Source organism: Squalius cephalus (assembly GCF_949319135.1).
Source record: "Squalius cephalus genome assembly, chromosome: 7".
Lineage (NCBI taxonomy): Eukaryota > Metazoa > Chordata > Actinopteri > Cypriniformes > Leuciscidae > Squalius > Squalius cephalus.
Window position 1 is genome coordinate 40,644,900 of NC_137128.1, and position 15,894 is coordinate 40,660,793.

Here is a 15,894-nt window from a genome sequence, read left to right on the forward strand (position 1 = left end):
CTTAATTATCACAAGTATTCATTTTATTGAATTAAACAAGCTCAACATTCAATCAAATATTATAAAAGGTTTATTATTATTAATAAAAATGTTCAATATAATATCTCTTATTTTGAAATGTGTGCGTGCAACAAGGAAGAAGTCCATTTGTCTGGTGACACGCGCCCATTGATTTTTATTAATACAACTTTTCTGTCAGCGTCTGCTGCAAAGATTAAGATGACGATCGTCATCTCCTAGTGAATGCACATATATAGAGAGAAATGCAAATCATGGATTACATAATCAGAAGGTGTAGGCTAGCCTTTTTCTTTTCGTTTTGAATTGTTTCGTTTAAAGAAATTGATGATCGGCATCTCCGTAGTGAACGCGCCTATAGAGAAATGCACATCATGGATTAATCAGAGAGTATGCTGCCTATATTTCTTTTCGTTTTTTGCTATTTTAAGACCCTGCGGTATATGATATTACCGTAATACCGCCCAACTCTAATGTGTATATACAGTGGGTACGGAAAGTATTCAGACCCCCTTAAATTTTTCACTCTTTGTTATATTGCAGCCATTTGCTAAAATCATTTAAGTTCATTTTTTCCTCGTTATTGTACACACAGCACCCCAATATTGACAGAAAAACACAGAATTGTTGACATTTTTGCACATTTATTAAAAAAGAAAAACTGAAATATCACATGGTCCTAAGTATTCAGACCACTTGCTGTGACACTCATATATTTAACTCAGGTGCTGCCCATTTCTTCTGATCATCCTTGAGATGGTTCTACACCTTCATTTGAGTCTAGCTGTGTTTGATTATACTGATTGGACTTGATTAGGAAAGCCACACATCTGTCTATATAAGACCTTACAGCTAACAGTGCATGTCAGAGCAAATGAGAATCATCAGGTCAAAGGAACTGCCTGAAGAGCTCAGAGACAGAATTGTGTCAAGGCACAGATCTGGCCAAGGTTACAAAAAAAAAATTCTGCTGCACTTAAGGATCCTAAGAGCACAGTGGCCTCCATAATCCTTAAATGGAAGACGTTTGGGACGACCAGAACCCTTCCTAGAGCTGACCGTCAGGCCAAACTGAGCAATCGTAGGAGAAGAGCGTTGGTGAGAGAGGTAAAGAAGAACCCAAAGATCACTGTGGCTGAGCTCCAGAGATGCAGTCGGGAGATGGGAGAAAGTTGTAGTAAGTCAACCATCACTGCAGCCATCCACCAGTCGGGGCTTTATGGCAGAGTGGCCCGACGGAAGCCTCTCCTCAGTGAGACACATGAAAGCCTGCATGGAAGGACTCCAAGATGGTGATAAATAAGATTCTCTGGTCTGATCAGACCAAGATAGAACTTTTTGGCCATAATTCTAAGCGGTATGTGTGGAGAAACCCAGGCACTGCTCATCACCTGTCCAATACAGTCTCAACAGTGAAGCATGGTGGTGGCAGCATCATGCTGTGGGGGTGTTTTTCAGCTGCAGGGACAGGACGACTGGTTGCAATCGAGGGAAAGATGAATGCGGCCAAGTACAGGGATATCCTGGACGAAAACCTTCTCCAGAGTGCTCTGGGCCGAAGGTTCACCTTGCAACAAGACAATGACCCTAAGCACACAGCTAAAATAACGAAGAAGTGTCTTCACAACAACTCCGTGACTGTTCTTGAATGGCCCAGCCAGAGCCCTGACTTAAACCCAATTGAGCTTCTCTGGAGAGACCTGAAAATGGATGTCCACCAACGTTTACCATCCAACCTGACGGAACTGGAGAGGATCTGCAAGGAGGAATGGCAGAGGATACCCAAATCCAGGTGTGAAAAACTTGTTGCATCTTTCCCAAAAAGAATCATGGCTGTATTAGATCAAAAGGGTGCTTCTACTAATACTGAGCAAAGGGTCTGAATACTTAGGACCATGTGATATTTCAGTTTTTCTTTTTTAATAAATGTGCAAAAATATCAACAATTCTGTGTTTTTCTGTCAATATGGGGTGCTGTGTGTACAATAATGAGGGAAAAAATTAACTTAAATTATTTTAGCAAATGGCTGCAATATAACAAAGAGTGAAAAATTTAAGGGGGTCTGAATACTTTCACTGTATGATTTGGTGATACAATATCCTTACTACTTGTACTAAAACCTTGTGCTAAATTTGATCTGAATCTATAATTTTTTGTATTAAATACAAACAAGTTGATGCTTATCTTGAATTAAATTCCCCTGAACTTGAAGTTCAATATCTTTATCTCCTTTGTTACTATTTTTGTATTGTACTTTATTGATATTTTCCCAGACTTGTGTACTATTCCCCTCATCATTTATAAGGTTGATGAAGAATTTCGCTTTTCTCAATTTCTTTACAACTTTATTACAGTATGTAAACACTGAAATGTCCTTCTGTCATGAGCTAACCCAGATTTGAGTGATATCTTCAAGATCCCTCTGTTTCTGTTTCATTAACTTTCATTGCTGTTCAATTAACCAAGTTAAATTCTGCTTCTTTCAAGAAAATGTAACATTGCTACTGAATTCGACTTGAACCTTTATTAATCTGGCCATTAGACACTCAGAAGCATCATCTAGATGTCACGGATTGGCCAGGTTCATCCACCACAATCACCCAGCGATCACAGTCACCTGAGTTTTAACAAGTCACACCTGCACCCCGTCAATCACCACTGCTTCATAAGCACACCTCACACACCTCTCTTTGTCCGGGCTCGTTAATCCGAAGCGGACTCATAGTGCTTCTCTCTGCGAGTTTCACTACTAAACTTACCTGTGTTTACTTACCAGCTCTCTACGACGATTCCAGTCCTTTCCAGTCTGTCCAGATTTCAACTCGAGTGGTGTCCGAGCCGTAAGCCTGTCCACTTCATCAAAGTGGTGTGAGTGTGTGCTGTCATCTGCCATCCTCTTCCTGCGAAGTTCAAGTCCAATCTGAAGTCTCATCCTGCCGTTCCTGCAAAAGAAACATCGTTAATTCATTCACGTATTGCACTCAAGAACTCAGTATCTTTGAACTCTGATACTCACCCAAATTCTGCACGTTGAATCTTCCTGACACTCTGCTGTTGTAAATAAACATTACCTCACTACTTACCTTGTTGTCCATCTGCTTCCGTAACACTAGATCACCTGTGGACAGAATCTCATTCCAGTTTATTTTATTTTTTACATTTCTCTTTAGAAATCCTTTTGGTATAATGTTTAGAAACCTTTTTTTTCTTTGTTTTGTTAATTTTCTTACCACTAATATAAAATATGGTCTGATAACCCTGTTAATAAATTCATTGACTTATAATTATTCTTTCTGATTTGTTCCTAAATATTAAATAAGTTTGAGTTAGAGATGATGAGGTAACTTTGCTGGGGTCCTGAATTAACTGTAAGAGGTCAAACTGATTTACTACCTCATGAAGCTTTTTAGGGCCCGAGCACCGATGGTGTGAGGACCCTCTTGGAATTGCTCTGTTTATAAGCCCTGAAAGGGTGAAGGCCCTATTGTTTTCGGTAGGATTATTATTAGGGCCCAAGCCCTGAAAGGGCGAAGGCCCTATTGTTTTCGGTAGGATTATTATTATTAGGGCCCAAGCCCTGAAAGGGCGAAGGCCCTATTGTTTTCGGTAGGATTATTATTATTATTAGGGCCCAAGCCCTGAAAGGGCGAAGGCCCTATTGTTTTCGGTAGGATTATTAGGGCCCAAGCCCTGAAAGGGCGAAGGCCCTATTGTTTCCGGTAGGATTATTTATTAGGGCCCAAGCCCTGAAAGGGCGCAGAGCCCTATTGTTTTCGTTAGGATTATTAGGGCCCAAGCCCTGAAAGGGCGAAGGCCCTATTGTTTTCGGTAGGATTATTATGGCCCAAGCCCTGAAAGGGCGAAGGCCCTATTGTTTTCGGATTATTATGATTAGGGCCCAAGCCCTGAAGGGGCGAAGGCCCTATTGTTTTTGTTAGGATTATTAGGGCCCAAGCCCTGAAAGGGCGAAGGCCCTATTGTTTTCGTTAGGATTATTAGGGCCCAAGCCCTGAAAGGGCGAAGGCCCTTTTGTTTTCGTTAGGATTATTATTAGGGCCCAAGCCCTGAAAGGGCGAAGGCCCTATTGTTTTCGTTAGGATTATTATTATTATTATTATTAGGGCCCAAGCCCTGAAGGGGCGAAGGCCCTATTGTTTTCGTTAGGATTATTATTATTAGGGCCCAAGCCCTGAAAGGGCGCAGAGCCCTATTGTTCTTCTAAGGATTATTAGGGCCCAAGCCCTGAAAGGGCGAAGGCCCTATTGTTTTCGTTAGGATTATTAGGGCCCAAGCCCTGAAAGGGCGAAGGCCCTATTGTTTTCGTTAGGATTATTATTAGGGCCCAAGCCCTGAAAGGGCGAAGGGCCTATTGTTTCCGGTAGGATTAAATAGGGCCCAAGCCCTGAAGGGGCGAAGGCCCTATTGTTTTCGTTAGGATTATTATTAGGGCCCAAGCCCTGAAAGGGCGAAGGCCCTATTGTTTCCGGTAGGATTATTAGGGCCCAAGCCCTGAAAGGGCGAAGGCCCTATTGTTTTCGGTAGGATTATTATTAGGGCCCAAGCCCTGAAAGGGCGAAGGCCCTATTGTTTCCGGTAGGATTATTTATTAGGGCCCAAGCCCTGAAAGGGCGAAGGCCCTATTGTTTTCGTTAGGATTATTGTTTATTATTATTATTAGGGCCCAAGCCCTGAAAGGGCGAAGGCCCTATTGTTTTCGGTAGGATTATTATTATTAGGGCCCAAGCCCTGAAAGGGCGAAGGCCCTATTGTTTTCGGTAGGATTATTATTATTATTATTATTATTATTAGGGCCCAAGCCCTGAAAGGGCGAAGGCCCTATTGTTTTTGTTAGGATTATTATTAGGGCCCAAGCCCTGAAAGGGCGAAGGCCCTATTGTTTTCGGTAGGATTATTAGGGCCCAAGCCCTGAAAGGGCGAAGGCCCTATTGTTTTCGGTAGGATTATTTATTATTATTAGGGCCCAAGCCCTGAAAGGGCGAAGGCCCTATTGTTTTCGGTAGGATTATTATTATTATTATTATTAGGGCCCGAGCACCGATGGTGTGAGGACCCTCTTGGAATTGCTCTGTTTATTATTATTATTATTATTCTTCTCCGCATTGAATTGCATTTTTGAGGGCCTAAACATGCGCGAAAACTCACGAAACTTTGCACACGCGTCAGAACTGGCGAAAATTTACATCTGATATAGGTTTCAGAATTGGACGGGGCAAAATGGCTCGATAGCGCCACCTATAAAAGTTCAACGGAGTGCGCCTCCTGCAACGTTCCACGTACGTGCACGAAATTCGGTACATACGTGTAATGACCTAATACCTACAAAAAAGTCTCTTGGAGCATAGCCCTAAACACAACAGGAAGTCAGCCATTTTGAACTTCCTCTCAGATTTTTGTGCAGTTTTTGCCATTTTCAGGCCTCGTACTTTAACGAACTCCTCCTACAGTTTTAATCTGATCATCTTCAAATTTGGTGAGTGTAATCTTAAGGCCTTTGCGACGTTAAATTGCGAAGATCTTGAGTTTTCGTCGAAGGGCGGGTCCTCGGCGGCCTTACAAATTTCGATGTTTCGCCATGAAACAGGAAGTTGCTGTAACTCAGGCATGGAATGTCCAATCTCCCCCAAACTTCACACGTTTGATAAGAGTTCTGTCCTGAACACATGGCCATGCTCATATTCAGTTATAGTCATAGCGCCACCTGCTGGCAACAGGAAGTGACATGTTTAACACTGTTATGGACTCCTAATAACATATAAAAAAGTGCCAGCAAGTGCGAAACATGCTAACAACATACTAGAAGCATGCTAAAACATGCTAGCAAACTCTTAGCTAAGTGCTAAAGCATGCTATTATTGCAATTAAATAGGAATTTGCTGTAACTCAGGCATGGAATGTCCAATCTGCCCCAAACTTCACACTTTTGATAAGCGTTCTGTCCTGAACACATCTACATGATAATATTCAGTTATAGTAATAGCGCCACCTACTGGCAACAGGAAGTGTCATGTTTAACACGTTGATGCCATTCTAGCAACATGTTAAAAATGCCATTGAGGTCTAAACATGCTAGAAACATGTTAAAACATGCTAGCAATACTTAGCTAAGTGCTAAAGCATGCTAATTCAATGAAACAGGATGTTGTTGTTACTCAAGAAGGCAATGTCCAATATGCGCCAAACTTCACACTTTTAATAAACGTTCTGTCCTGAACACATGACCATGCTCATATTCAGTTACAGTCATAGTGCCACCTGCTGGCAACAGGAAGTGACATGTTAAACACTGTTGTGGACATATAAAAACATATAAAAAAAGTGCCAGCAAGTGCTAAACATGCTAACAACATACTAGAAACATGCTAAAACATGCTAGCAAACACTTAGCTAAGTGCTAAAGCATGCTATTGCTGCAATTAAATAGGAATTTGCTGTAACACAGGCATGGAATGTCCAATCTGCCCCAAACTTCACACGTTTGATAAGAGTCATGGCCTGAACACATCTACATGAGAATATTCAGTTATAGTAATAGCGCCACCTGCTGTCAACAGGAAGTGACATGTTTAACACTGTTGTGGTCTCCTAATAACATATATAAAAGAGCCAGCAAGTGCTAAACAGGTTAGCAACATACTAGAAACATGCTAGCAAACACTTAGCTAAGTGATAAAGCATGCTATTACTGCAATTAAATAGGAATTTGCTGTAACTCAGGCATGGAACGTCCAATCTGCCCCAAACTTCACATGTTTGATAAGAATCATGGCCTGAACGCATGCCTATGCTCAAATTCAGTTATAGTAATAGCGCCACCTACTGGCAACAGGAAGTGACATGTTTAACACGTTGATGCCGTTCTAGCAACATGTTAAAAATGCCATTGAGTTCTAAACATGCTAGAAACATATTAAAACATGCTAGCAATACTTAGCTAAGTGCTAAAGCATGCTAATTCAATGAAACAGGACTTTGTTGTTACTCAAGAAGGCAATGTACAATCTACCCCAAACGTCACACGTTTGATAAGAGTTATCTCTTGAACACATGTCCATGCTCATATTTAGTTATAGTCATAGCGCCACCTGCTGGCAACAGGAAGTGACGTTTAACACTGTTCTTGACTCCTAATAACATATAAAAAAATGCCAGTAGGTGCTAAACATCCTACCAACATACTAGAGACATGCTAAAACATAATAGCAAACACTTAGCTAAGTGCTAAAGAATGATATTACTGCAATTAAATATGAATTTGCTGTAACTCAGGCATGGAATGTCCAATCTGCCCCAAACTTCACACTTTTGATAAGCGTTCTGTCCTGAACACATGACCATGCTTATATTCAGTTACAGTCATAGCGCCACCTGCTGGCAACAGGAAGTGACATGTTTAACACTGTTGTGGACTCCTAATAACATATAAAAAAGTGCCAGCAAGTGTTAAACATGCTAACAACATACTAGAAACATGCTAAAACATGCTAGCAAACTCTTAGCCAAGTGCTAAAGCATGCTATTATTGCAATTAAATAGGAATTTGCTGTAACTCAGGCATGGAATGTCCAATCTGCCCCAAACTTCACACTTTTGATAAGAGTCATGGCCTGAACACATCTACATGAGAATGTTCAGTTATAGTAATAGCGCCACCAACTGGCAAGAGGAAGTGACATGTTTAACACGTTGATGCCGTTCTAGCAACATGTTAAAACATGCTAACAATGCTTAGCTAAGTTCTAAAGAATGCTAATTCAATGAAACATGACTTTGTTGTTACTCAAGAAGGCAATGTCCAATTTGCACCAAACTTCACATGTTTGATAAGAGTTCTGTCCTGAACACACATCCATGCTCATATTCAGTTATAGTCATAACGCCACCTACTGGCAACAGAAACTGACATGGTTAACACAGTAATGCAGTACTAACCACATAATTATTGTGTACTAAGCATGCTAGAAACAGACTGAACATGCTAGCAACACTTAGCTGAGTCATGAAGCATGCTATTATCACCATTATACAAAACATTTTGTAACTGACTTTGACATACTCTTACTATATATACCTCCTTAAATGTACATTTCCCAACCATGCTCTGCCTTCCTAAAGCCACCGAGTGTTGATGGCACGGGTGCGAGGGCCCTTTCATCGCTGCTTGCAGCTTTAATTATTATTAGGGCCCGAGCACCGATGGTGTGAGGACCCTCTTGGAATTGCTCTGTTTATTATTATTATTATTATTCTTCTCCGCATTGAATTGCATTTTTGAGGGCCTAAACATGCGCGAAAACTCACGAAACTTTGCACACGCGTCAGAACTGGCGAAAATTGACATCTGATATAGGTTTCAGAATTGGACGGGGCAAAATGGCTCGATAGCGCCACCTATAAAAGTTCAACGGAGTGCGCCTCCTGCAACGTTCCACGTACGTGCACGAAATTCGGTACATACGTGTAATGACCTAATACCTACAAAAAAGTCTCTTGGAGCATAGCCCTAAACACAACAGGAAGTCAGCCATTTTGAACTTCCTCTCAGATTTTTGTGCAGTTTTTGCCATTTTCAGGCCTCGTACTTTAACGAACTCCTCCTACAGTTTTAATCTGATCATCTTCAAATTTGGTGAGTGTAATCTTAAGGCCTTTGCGACGTTAAATTGCGAAGATCTTGAGTTTTCGTCGAAGGGCGGGTCCTCGGCGGCCTTACAAATTTCGATGTTTCGCCATGAAACAGGAAGTTGCTGTAACTCAGGCATGGAATGTCCAATCTCCCCCAAACTTCACACGTTTGATAAGAGTTCTGTCCTGAACACATGGCCATGCTCATATTCAGTTATAGTCATAGCGCCACCTGCTGGCAACAGGAAGTGACATGTTTAACACTGTTATGGACTCCTAATAACATATAAAAAAGTGCCAGCAAGTGCGAAACATGCTAACAACATACTAGAAGCATGCTAAAACATGCTAGCAAACTCTTAGCTAAGTGCTAAAGCATGCTATTATTGCAATTAAATAGGAATTTGCTGTAACTCAGGCATGGAATGTCCAATCTGCCCCAAACTTCACACTTTTGATAAGCGTTCTGTCCTGAACACATCTACATGATAATATTCAGTTATAGTAATAGCGCCACCTACTGGCAACAGGAAGTGTCATGTTTAACACGTTGATGCCATTCTAGCAACATGTTAAAAATGCCATTGAGGTCTAAACATGCTAGAAACATGTTAAAACATGCTAGCAATACTTAGCTAAGTGCTAAAGCATGCTAATTCAATGAAACAGGATGTTGTTGTTACTCAAGAAGGCAATGTCCAATATGCGCCAAACTTCACACTTTTAATAAACGTTCTGTCCTGAACACATGACCATGCTCATATTCAGTTACAGTCATAGTGCCACCTGCTGGCAACAGGAAGTGACATGTTAAACACTGTTGTGGACATATAAAAACATATAAAAAAAGTGCCAGCAAGTGCTAAACATGCTAACAACATACTAGAAACATGCTAAAACATGCTAGCAAACACTTAGCTAAGTGCTAAAGCATGCTATTGCTGCAATTAAATAGGAATTTGCTGTAACACAGGCATGGAATGTCCAATCTGCCCCAAACTTCACACGTTTGATAAGAGTCATGGCCTGAACACATCTACATGAGAATATTCAGTTATAGTAATAGCGCCACCTGCTGTCAACAGGAAGTGACATGTTTAACACTGTTGTGGTCTCCTAATAACATATATAAAAGAGCCAGCAAGTGCTAAACAGGTTAGCAACATACTAGAAACATGCTAGCAAACACTTAGCTAAGTGATAAAGCATGCTATTACTGCAATTAAATAGGAATTTGCTGTAACTCAGGCATGGAACGTCCAATCTGCCCCAAACTTCACATGTTTGATAAGAATCATGGCCTGAACGCATGCCTATGCTCAAATTCAGTTATAGTAATAGCGCCACCTACTGGCAACAGGAAGTGACATGTTTAACACGTTGATGCCGTTCTAGCAACATGTTAAAAATGCCATTGAGTTCTAAACATGCTAGAAACATATTAAAACATGCTAGCAATACTTAGCTAAGTGCTAAAGCATGCTAATTCAATGAAACAGGACTTTGTTGTTACTCAAGAAGGCAATGTACAATCTACCCCAAACGTCACACGTTTGATAAGAGTTATCTCTTGAACACATGTCCATGCTCATATTTAGTTATAGTCATAGCGCCACCTGCTGGCAACAGGAAGTGACGTTTAACACTGTTCTTGACTCCTAATAACATATAAAAAAATGCCAGTAGGTGCTAAACATCCTACCAACATACTAGAGACATGCTAAAACATAATAGCAAACACTTAGCTAAGTGCTAAAGAATGATATTACTGCAATTAAATATGAATTTGCTGTAACTCAGGCATGGAATGTCCAATCTGCCCCAAACTTCACACTTTTGATAAGCGTTCTGTCCTGAACACATGACCATGCTTATATTCAGTTACAGTCATAGCGCCACCTGCTGGCAACAGGAAGTGACATGTTTAACACTGTTGTGGACTCCTAATAACATATAAAAAAGTGCCAGCAAGTGTTAAACATGCTAACAACATACTAGAAACATGCTAAAACATGCTAGCAAACTCTTAGCCAAGTGCTAAAGCATGCTATTATTGCAATTAAATAGGAATTTGCTGTAACTCAGGCATGGAATGTCCAATCTGCCCCAAACTTCACACTTTTGATAAGAGTCATGGCCTGAACACATCTACATGAGAATGTTCAGTTATAGTAATAGCGCCACCAACTGGCAAGAGGAAGTGACATGTTTAACACGTTGATGCCGTTCTAGCAACATGTTAAAACATGCTAACAATGCTTAGCTAAGTTCTAAAGAATGCTAATTCAATGAAACATGACTTTGTTGTTACTCAAGAAGGCAATGTCCAATTTGCACCAAACTTCACATGTTTGATAAGAGTTCTGTCCTGAACACACATCCATGCTCATATTCAGTTATAGTCATAACGCCACCTACTGGCAACAGAAACTGACATGGTTAACACAGTAATGCAGTACTAACCACATAATTATTGTGTACTAAGCATGCTAGAAACAGACTGAACATGCTAGCAACACTTAGCTGAGTCATGAAGCATGCTATTATCACCATTATACAAAACATTTTGTAACTGACTTTGACATACTCTTACTATATATACCTCCTTAAATGTACATTTCCCAACCATGCTCTGCCTTCCTAAAGCCACCGAGTGTTGATGGCACGGGTGCGAGGGCCCTTTCATCGCTGCTTGCAGCTTTAATTATTATTATTATTATTATTATTATTTTGTCAACCTTTCGGCCACTTTTGGGGCCCTTAACATGCTCGAAAACTCTTGAAATTTTGCACACAGGTCAGAACCCGCGGCCATCAGGGCCGGACTGAAGCTGGTACCCGGGCGTGGCAGGGGGGCTCGACAGCGCCCCCTGGAATGGGATCCGAACACTTGTCCATAAATCAGACACGCTTGCATGTAAAAATATGAAACTCGGTACACATATAGAACTCATCGGGCCGAACAACTTTCGTGCTCTAAGTTTTACGCCAGCCCAACAGGAAGTCGGCTATTTAGGGTTGTTTGGAAACGCATGCTGTGGAATTTAATGTACTCCTCCTAGGGAATTCATCGATTCGCCTCCAAACTCGGTGTGCATGAAGTCAAGACATTGAGGATGCTAAATTGCGGACGGATTTTTGATATCTCGAACGGTTTGGCCGTGGCGAGGAAACGAATTTATGGCGAAAAAATGAAACAGGAAGTGTGTTATAACTTCTGCATACATTAACTGATCTTGATGAAACTTCAGCAGTGTGTTCGTTGTAAGAGGCCGATCGCACAGATGTGACTATTGTGAGTCAAAGTTATAGCGCCACCAACAGGCAGCAGGAAGTACATCACTATTAAAATGCTTTGAAATCACTGTCTTATTTTTACCAGATTTGCTTCAAACTTTATGTGTACAATGTAGACACACGGCAGATGTAAACCTGTGAAAGGATTATTGATATCTTAGATACTGTTGCCGTGGCAATGCATCAAACTTTAATATTCTTTTTTTATGCTTTTGAGACTCTTAACATACTTGAAATTGCATGAAACTCGACAGACACATCACATTTATTATCCAGTAGACATGTGCAAAGTTTCAGAAACGGGCGTGGTGAGGGGCTCAGTAGCGCCACCTTTAGTCATAAGTGGGGGTGTTAGTTTTATCAACAGCAACAAAACTTGGTATGTGTATTGTTCTCATCAAGACGGACAACTTTCTAATTTACATGAACCATCTCCGACCAACAGGAAGAGAGATATTTTGGTTTGAATGTGGATTTTCTGAAGAATTTTCTCTCCCTCTCTCTGTGTCTGTGTGTGTGTGAGGGGAGGGGGGGATTGGACTATTGCTTTTATATTGATAATCAAGGTTTCAGGGGCTTTTGGGGTCCTTAACGTGCTCAAAAACTCTTGAAACTTTGCACACAGGTCAGAACCCACGGCCATCAGGGCCGGGCTGAAGCTGGGACCCGGGCGTGGCTGGGGGGCTCAACAGCGCCCCCTTGAACGGGGTTCTAAAACTTGATCCATATATCAAACACGCTCGCATGAATTAATATGAAACTCGGTACACATATAGATCTCATCGGGCCGAACAACTTTACCCCGGTCAAGTTTTACGCCAGCCCAACAGGAAGTCGGCTATTATGGGTTGTTTGGAAAACGCTTGCTGTGGAATGTGAAATACTCCTCCTAGAAAATTCACCGTGTCCCCTTCAAACTCGGTGTGCATGTAGTCAAGACTTTGAGGATGCTAAATTGCGGACGGATTTTTGATATCTCGAACGGTTTGGCTGTGGCGAGGAATCGAATTTATGGCGAGAAAAGAGAAACACGGAAGTGGAATAACTTCTGCATACATTAACTGATCTTGATGAAACTTCAGCAGTGTGTTCGTGGTAAGAGGCCGATCAGATGGATGTAGCTATTGTGAGTCAAAGTTATAGCGCCACCAACTGGCAGCAGGAAGTGTGTCACTTTCAACATGCTTTTGACAAAAGTGGGGGGGTTAGTTTTAACTACAGTAAAGAAAAAACAGTTTGTATATTGTTCTCATCAAGCCGGACAACTTTCTAATTTACATTCAATAGCTCTGGCCATCAGGAAGTCAGATATTTTGGTCTGAATGTGAATTTTTTTGCAAAATCAGCCTCTGAATTTTTAGCCACTCCTCTTAAACTATTTATTTTATTCGTACCAAACTTTTTCAACATGATGAAACTACATTAAATATGCTAAATTGTGAATGGATAATAAATATCTCAAACGGTTTTGCTATGGCGAGGGATTAAAGTAATGTCCAAAAAGGAAACACTAAAAATCTTCTAAAAATGTAATTATATACCATTTATTTCTATATAAAAGAATACAAATATCACAACTAAACCCATTTTATTCTGTTTTTGCAATTCAAGAAGAATGAAAAAGTTAAAACAGGCTATTTAGTGCTATTTGGTTCAACAAAAAAGCAAACATAGGGCTATACTGCCCTCTTGTGTCCAAAAGGACATCAAAATAGTATATAAAACTTTTTACCAGGTAGGCCAATATTGTATTTAAATGTACATTTATTAGGTATGTGTCTGAGGATATTTTCCCACCGGTTAATCGACGTGTGACACGAGTGGGTGCTTTTAAATCGCTATATATAATAGTGAAAGAAAAATAATGATAATGTTGCACACACAAATCACACACATGTGGGAAAGAATAAACAACACTAAACCGCCATTAGGTGTCGCCAGGCATCCATCTTAATAAGCGAGTCATTGATTCATTCGTTCAAACGATTCGTTCGAATGAGTCGATCATGATTAAGACAGATGTTTATGGATTGATCATTCAATCTTTGAGTCAACCGATTCGTTAAAAATGCTGAATCGTTCAGTTATGAGAAAACACGTGATAAGTGATGGTTCTGCCGTGATCTTTGTTTAACTATTTTCGCTGCTGAAACAGAACAAAAACAGTCAACATTGCATCTAAAATGTAAGTGACTTAATTGTAACTGTTTATTAACCTGCTGTATGAAATCTAGGGGTGGGAGAAAAAAATTATTCTTAGATGCATCGCGATGCGGACGTGGACGATTCTGAATCGATTCACAAATGTCAAAAAATCGATTCTCTAAAAAAAATTTTTCTAATAACGTAATATTGACGGAAGGCAAAAGGCGGAACTCTAAGCGGACGTGCGTGCAGTCTGTGGCGCGCACATAACAGAGAAGTTTCTTCTGCTCACCAAGGCTGCATTTATTTGATTAAAAATACAAACAAAAACAGTAATATTGTAAAATATTATTCCAATTTAAAACAGCTGCTTTCTATTTTAATATATTTTAAACTGTTATTTATTCCTGTGATCAAAGCTGAGTTTTCAGCATCATTACTCCAGTCGTCACTGTCACATGATCCTTCAGAAATTATTCTAATATGATGATTGATACTCAAGAAACATTCATTATTATTTTAAATGTCGAAAACAGTTGTGTACAGTCTTTGATGAATAGAAAGTTCAAAAGAACAGCATTTATCTGAAATCTAAAGCTTTTGTAACATTAAACACTACCGCTCAAAAGTTTTGGGTTAGTAATAATTAAAATTTTATTTTTTGGGGAAATAAATAAAATAAATCAGTACTTTTATTTATGAAGGATGAGTTAAACTGATCAACAGTTACAGTAAAGACATTTATAATGTTAAAAATATATATATTTGAAATATATGCTGTTCTTTTGAACTTAACATTCATCAAAGCATTTTGAAAAAAAAAAAATCTGTACACAACTGTTTTCAACATTGAAAATAATAATGAATATTTATTGAGCATCAATCATCATATTAGTATGATTTCTGAAGGATCATGTGACACTGAAGACTGGAGTAATGATGCTGAAAACTCAACTTTGATCACAGAAATGAATTACTATGTAAAATATTTAAAAATTGAAAACAGCTGTTTTAAATTGGAATAATATTTCACAATATTACTGCTTTTGTTTGTATTTTTAATCAATAAATGCAGCCTTGGTGAGCAGAAGAGACTTCTCCTAAAAACATTAAAAATCTTACTGACCCCAAACTTTTGAACAATAATATATATATATATATATATGTATGTGTGTGTATGTATGTATGTATGTATGTATATATATATATATATATATATATATATATATATATATATATATATATATATATATATATATATATATATATATAAATATAGCTGCGAGCAGCGATGGAGGGCCCAAGCCGGCGGTACCGCCACCCCGGTGCCTTTAGGTAACTAAAGGCACCGGGGTTGCGGTGCCACTGGCTTGGGCCCGTAATCGCTGCTCGCAGCTATATTTATATATATATATATATATATTTTATTATTATTAGGGCCCAAGCCCTGAAAGGGCGAAAGCCCTATTGTTTTCGGTAGGATTATTATTATTATTATTATTATTAGGGCCCAAGCCCTGAAAGGGCGAAGGCCCTATTGTTTCCGTAAGGATTATTTTTTTTTTTTTTCTTCATTATTTTTTTTTTTGCCTTTTTGACACTTTTGGGGCCCTTAACATGCTCAAAAACTCTTGAAATTTTGCACACACGTCAGAACCCGCGGCCATCAGGGCCGGGCTGAAGCTGGTACCGTGGCGTGGCAGGGGGGCTCGACGGCGCCCCCTGGAATGGGGTCCGAAAACTTGGTCCATAAATCAAACACGCTTGCATGTAATAATATGAAACTCAGT

The 15,894-nt window shown here is 39.8% G+C and overlaps 1 protein-coding gene across 1 annotated transcript in view; it reads right to left on the reverse strand.

The window, feature by feature from the left end:
- The window catches only part of LOC307161698 (uncharacterized protein), a 117,447-nt gene that overhangs the window by 15,917 nt on the left and 85,636 nt on the right, over positions 1-15,894 (reverse strand). The window contains exon 10 of the mRNA XM_079876579.1: positions 2,793-3,137. Coding sequence (XP_079732705.1) covers positions 3,129-3,137 — 9 coding nt within the window. The 3' untranslated portion in view covers positions 2,793-3,128. The remainder of the gene's footprint in view (positions 1-2,792; positions 3,138-15,894) is intronic.